The 5,965-nt window shown below is 43.9% G+C and overlaps 1 protein-coding gene across 1 annotated transcript in view; it reads left to right on the top strand.

Annotated features, from left to right (window-relative positions):
• Positions 1-4,278, top strand: part of LOC128619066 (leucine-rich repeat-containing G-protein coupled receptor 6) — an 86,657-nt gene extending 82,379 nt beyond the window's left edge. Inside the window, exons 16-18 of the mRNA XM_053642930.1 lie at positions 1-48; positions 1,339-1,419; positions 2,709-4,278. The exon at positions 1-48 is cut by the window's left edge and continues 101 nt beyond it. Of these exons, the coding sequence (XP_053498905.1) occupies positions 1-48; positions 1,339-1,419; positions 2,709-3,853 (1,274 nt within the window). The 3' untranslated portion in view covers positions 3,854-4,278. The remainder of the gene's footprint in view (positions 49-1,338; positions 1,420-2,708) is intronic.
• The last annotated feature ends 1,687 nt before the right edge of the window (positions 4,279-5,965 follow it).

Here is a 5,965-nt window from a genome sequence, read left to right as displayed (position 1 = left end):
AGGACCTTCAGAAAAAGGCTCTCGGTCTCGTTCCGATTCATTCTGACTGTGAGTATCAGATTTATTACTGTATAACCCTCCTGTGGTGTTTATTTTACCAACCTGCATGTTTGGATTGTACACTAATACAACCGTAACATTGTTATTTTTTTAAATCCACAATCGGCCCTTTCAGAGAGGCTTTCCATTGTTCTTCCTATCCCGTTAATCCGAGATCAGGACTTTTCAAGTATTTTCAAGGGTAAAAACATAGCAAGTTGTTTTCTTGAGATAATTAACACAATAATCAGGCTTGAAGATGCGACAGCTTTTAACCAAAAGGATCTCTCAGATTCTCAGCTGTACCGCGGCGATGTCGAATTCTCCCTTCTGATTGGTCAAAACGTGTCGATTCATGTTCTATAACAGCAGCTCTGACAGTGGCTCCAGCTTCGAGACGAATCTCCGGTTTATATAAACGCAGTCATTGTAATGCATTATCGTTTCTATAGTGATAGTATAGTGTGGAATTGTTGATATGGTGAGACCTTTACTGGAAGGAGTCTCCAGTGTCAGCGCTTTCTACCTTCTGACACAAGGTTTTACTCTCACATGACAACCTTTGATGAGTTTTGTTTCTTTTTTTGTCTTACTAACTTTAAGAAAGGTTTATATCTGCTACAATGTACGTGATGACGGGAACGAACTTGTTTCATGAATGTTCCACAACATTACATGTAGCTATAAATGGATGAAGTATGACGTGTTGATCTTTGATTTAATAAAAAGCTGCCTGTGTGAGCACGCAAAAACGACAAGTCGTCATCTCGATATACCGATAAAAGGCAGAACGCGTGATTTCTCGGGATTTTCCAGAACCTCATAAAGTCTTACGTCCTGATTGGATCCAGAAAGGTTCTGCGCGGATTCCTAATACAGTACGATAACAGTGCAGCTCGATCGTCTTTGTCTAGTTTTGTCTGCTCGTCTTTAATTAAGACAGTAAAAACATGTCGGAGCCGTACAGTAACCACAGCAAAGTGTTTCTCTCTGCATTCCTGTGTCAGCGAGCTCATCTTACTGACTTTAAAGCGGTGCCGTAATTACACCGCGAACGATTGACGAGAAAAGACCTGAAAGCTCCATTCATCTGCGTGAAAGAGAAGGAAAACAGACGTGATTAGCCAGTGAGATTTTCGCATTGTGCGTTAGATTTATGGGACCATCAATTTCAGGAGATTTGAAGGCGTTGAAATATTAATTCAGATCAAAGGCATGGGGTTATAGTTAAATGCAGTGGTGTTAGATGGAAGCTGCGATTAGATTAGGTGTAATATTTCAAGATGATTTTGTTTGCAGATGATCCTGATCTGGAGGAATTCCAGGCAGCCATTGAAGAGTCCAAACTCCAAACTAGTGTCCAGTGCACCCCTGTCCCAGGTGATTACAAATGTAATAAAAGATTTATTGCTGTAACAGGACACTTAGTTACAGGGTGTCCTAAAAGTCTCCATATACAGGAGACTCTGTCCTCCAGAACCACGTCGATTGTGCCTTCGTCAGTGGATGTTCAGTGGACGTCCTCTTCTCGGTTCCTGTTGAAGTCCTTCGCAACCTCGCGACAGCTTCCCGATCCAGCCAACCCCAATTCCAAAAAAGTTGGGACGTTGTGTAAAATGTAAATACAAACAGAATGCAATGATTTGCAAATCTCATAAACTCGTATGTTATTCACAATAGAACGTAGAAAACATAACAAATGTTTAAACTGAGGAAAAAATTTTAAGGAAAAAATAAGGTGATTTTGAATTCGATGGCCGCAGCACGTCTCAAAAAAGTTGATACGGGGGCGACAAAGGTATGGAAAAGGAAGTGTTGGTAAAACGAAGAAGCTGGAGGAACATTTTGCAACTAATTAGGTTGATTGGGAACAGGTCAGTAATATGATCGGGTATAAAAAAGGGTATCTTAGAGAGGCGGAGTCTTCAGAAGTAAAGATGGGATGGAATCTGGATGGAAGCGGATGTTTCTCTAAAACCTGTATATACCTTTCAGCATCGATGTGCCTTTCCAGATGTGCAAGCTGCTCATTCCATAGGCACTATTAATCCCCAATCATCTTACTGACCTGTTCCCAATTAACCTCCAGCTGTTTCTTTTTATTAACACTTACTTTTCCAGCCTTTTGTTGCCCCCGTCCCAACTTTTTTGAGACGTGCTACGGTCATCAAATTCAAAATCTCCTTATTTTTTTCTTAAAATGGTACATTTCCACAGTTTAAACATTTGATATGGTTTCTATGTTCTAATGTGAATAACATATGGGTTTATGAGATTTGCATTTTACACAACGTCCCAACTTTTATAAATAATTAACTAAGTACTAAGTAACTACATATGAAGACTTTTGGGACATACAAATGAAAAATCAAGCAAACCTGGAACTGAAATGTATATATCTGGGATTATATGTGTAATTATTAGCTTTCTTCATCACTGTCAGTAGCTGAGTTTATGGCTTTGAGTATATTGCTCTATTCTGCCCCCTAGTGGAATAACAGACTAGCTCTTCTTTTGTTGTGGTGTTCTTAACCTTCGCTTCATTCATTATTCTGGGATATTAAGACATTCCTGCAGGTGGTGCTTCATCAGTTTTGTTTGATGAAATACTCATTTATAGTAAAACACGTAACTGATTTGTTGGTTTAATCTCCTTGTCTGTCCCGCAGGTCCGTTTAAGCCGTGTGACGCGCTGTTCGACAGCTGGTTGGTGCGTTTGGGGATGTGGATCGTTTCTCTCGTCTCTCTGCTGGCCAACATTCTCCTTGTGCTCTCCGTCTTCGCCTCGCCCAGCTACCTCTCGCCTGTTAAGTTCATCATCGGCTCCATCGGCGCCGCTAACCTGCTCACTGGGCTCTGCGTCTGTGTGTTGGCGCTAATCGACGCTCTGACCTTCGGCGAGTTTGCTTCCTACGGTGCACGCTGGGAAACGGGCGCCGGTTGCGGAGCAACAGGGTTCATCTCTGTAGCAGCATCAGAATCATCCATCCTGTTCCTGGTGCTTGCGGCGGTTCAGTGCAGTGTTTCCGTGTCGTTTGGGAAGTCGCCGTCTCATGGCAGCGTCCGATGCGCCGCGGCAGTCTGCGTGACGCTTTCGCTGGTCTCTGCAAGCCTGCCTCTGCTGGGGGTGGGGAAATTTGGAACCACGCCGCTTTGTATCCCCTCCCCTCTTCCAGATGCCCCGCCCACCACATTGGGCTTCATGGTAGCTCTGATTATGATGAACTCTCTCTGTTTCCTGCTCATCACGAGCACCTATATTAAGCTCTACTGGGATCTGATGAAGGGGAACTTCGACAGCGTGTGGGACTGTGCCATGATCAAACACGTCGCCTGGCTCATTTTCACCAACTGCCTGCTTTATTGCCCTGTCGCGTTCCTCACGTTCGCCTCCCTGCTCTCGCTCATCCCTGTCAGCGAGGACGTGATCAAATCCGTCCTTCTGCTGCTCCTCCCGCTGCCGGCGTGCGTCAACCCGCTGCTTTACCTCCTCTTCAACCCGCATTTCCGCGAGGATGCAAAGCTCCTCCTGAACCGAGCTCGCCTGGTGCAGGACCGCGTTCTCGATTCCTTCGTCTCTGTGGAGATAGAGAAGAGCTCGTGCGACTCCACCCAGGCACTCGTGCCTTTTTGCTCCGAGGCAGACGCAACGCTCGAGGGCTCTGTGCCACTCGTGCCGTGCCAGCTGCAGATGACGAATAAAGAAAATGCCAAAAAGGAAGAAAACGTCTGGAGCAAAAGGATGGACACTCCGAGAGGAAGCTCTCACATCTCTGGAGTTTATCAGTCTTCACATCCCGTGTGCCACTCGTAAATCTCGTCGGACGTTGCTCAGATATCAGAACCCTTCCAATTAGGAGAAAGACATTTATCATGGACAAAATTCTGTTACTGTTTGATAACTGAGTAAATAAATATGGACTCAAACTGCTGGACCCAACAGGTTCATACAATAGGCAGGTGAAATATTTCAAATCCCACCATACATTAATGATTTGTACAAAAATGAAAAGCACACAATGTCATCCAAATGTAGTCGATCAGCTGACATGTGTTTGCTGTCTAATGTTGTCTAAACTATAAGTTTGCATTACTTCTTAGCTCCATTATCCTCCTCCAGTGCAAAATCCACGTCTGCACTACGGCAGCTTGTTTACACCACATATTACTCAGATTTATCTAGCAATTGCGACATAACATCACAGTGACCCCATGACATCACAACTGCGATTTTTTTATCATGCGATCGTGACTTTTTAGCTCGCTGTTATAACATAACGTCGTTTCATTGCGACGCAACGTCACGCAATTGTGACAGAGTATCAACCAATTGCGACTTTTCGTAATCCCATCATCGCGACATAACGTCGCACAATTCCGACATAACACCATGCACTTGCGACTTTTTTTTTCTCCGCTGCAACAGAAAATCACACCATTGTGACATATCATGCAATAGCTACTTTTTATCTCGTGATTACAACATAACCTCACACAATTGCAACGTATCACACGACCGTGACTTTTTACTCTCCATTGCGATGCTGACGTGCAGTTGCAACTTATATATATATATATATATCGTAACTGAGGGCGCACGGTGGCTTAGTGGTTCGCCTCACACCTCCAGGGTCGGGGGTTCGATTCCCACCGTGGCCCTGTGTGTGCGGAGTTTGCATGTTCTCCCCGTGCTGCGGGGGTTTCCTCCGGGTACTCCGGTTTCCTCCCCCAGTCCAAAGACATGCATGGTAGGCTGATTGGCGTGTCCAAAAGTGTCTGTAGTGTATGAATGGGTGTGTGAGTGTGTATGTGATTGTGCCCTGTGATGGATTGTCACCCTGTCCCGGGTGTACCCCGCCTCGTGCCCCATGCTCCCTGGGATAGGCTCCAGGTTCCCCCGTGACCCTGAAGAAAGGATAAGCGGTATAGAAGATGGATGGATCTCGTAACTACGAGATTTTTTTTTCCTCACAATTGATTATCTCACAACTGCATCTCAGAGCTACCTTTTCTAATACCCAAATCCGAACCACAATAAAACCCAGCAGTGTGTAAACAAGCAATATATATGTTGTTGTAGGTTGATGCAGGTTGGTTAGGGGTAGGAAACAGCCTTGTAACCATAGCTGGGAGATAAGCATAACCTCACGACCGCGAGATAACATGTTGTGAGATATATCTGTGTAATATGCGAAAACAAGCTTCCATTCTCCGCTCATAAAACTCATCAGAGCCAGAACGGACATTGTGTACATTTCATTTTTGCCTGAACTGTTCCTTTAATATTAATAATGTGAAAATGGTTGCTCTAGCCATCTATACCTGTTCATTAGGGGTGTTTTAAATAAAACACTTGACTTATCTAAAATGATAAATAGGGAGGCTCCGATCAGGATATTTGCAGCCGATACGATTACCCGTCATCGTGATCAGCCGATCCCGATCCCGATCGTTCGAGCTTTATATAAGTGACATGTAAGCTTTCCTATAGATTGTTGTTTTAATTGAGAATCAAATAAATAAGCGCAACAAATATTCGTTTTCCATTACGCCAACATTTTAATAGGCCTTTATAAAAATGCACGGCAAATGATGATATTTTTCATCGTTTCTTGAGACCTCGTAATAATTCCACACTGGCGATGGCATGACTGCGGCGCTAAAGTTTAACGCGATCGGTTCGTGAGATCAGACAAATTTAGAGGCTACCGATCGAGTCGTAGAACGTGATTATGGGCGATCGATCGGAGCATCCCTAATGATAAATCAAACACGTACTACGTTAATAAACATTGTAGTTCATTAAGCATTGGCAGGTCTTCGCTGGCCATAAGTGAGGACAACTCGCAAATAAAAACTGTTTTAAAGATTCAACTGGAATCTAAATGTTTAAGGTGCAACAGTCTCACATTGGACATAGATACGC

Source organism: Ictalurus furcatus, chromosome 15, assembly GCF_023375685.1.
Source record: "Ictalurus furcatus strain D&B chromosome 15, Billie_1.0, whole genome shotgun sequence".
In the NCBI taxonomy this organism is placed as follows: Eukaryota; Metazoa; Chordata; class Actinopteri; order Siluriformes; family Ictaluridae; genus Ictalurus; species Ictalurus furcatus.
This window is presented reverse-complemented; position numbering and strand designations above follow the sequence as displayed.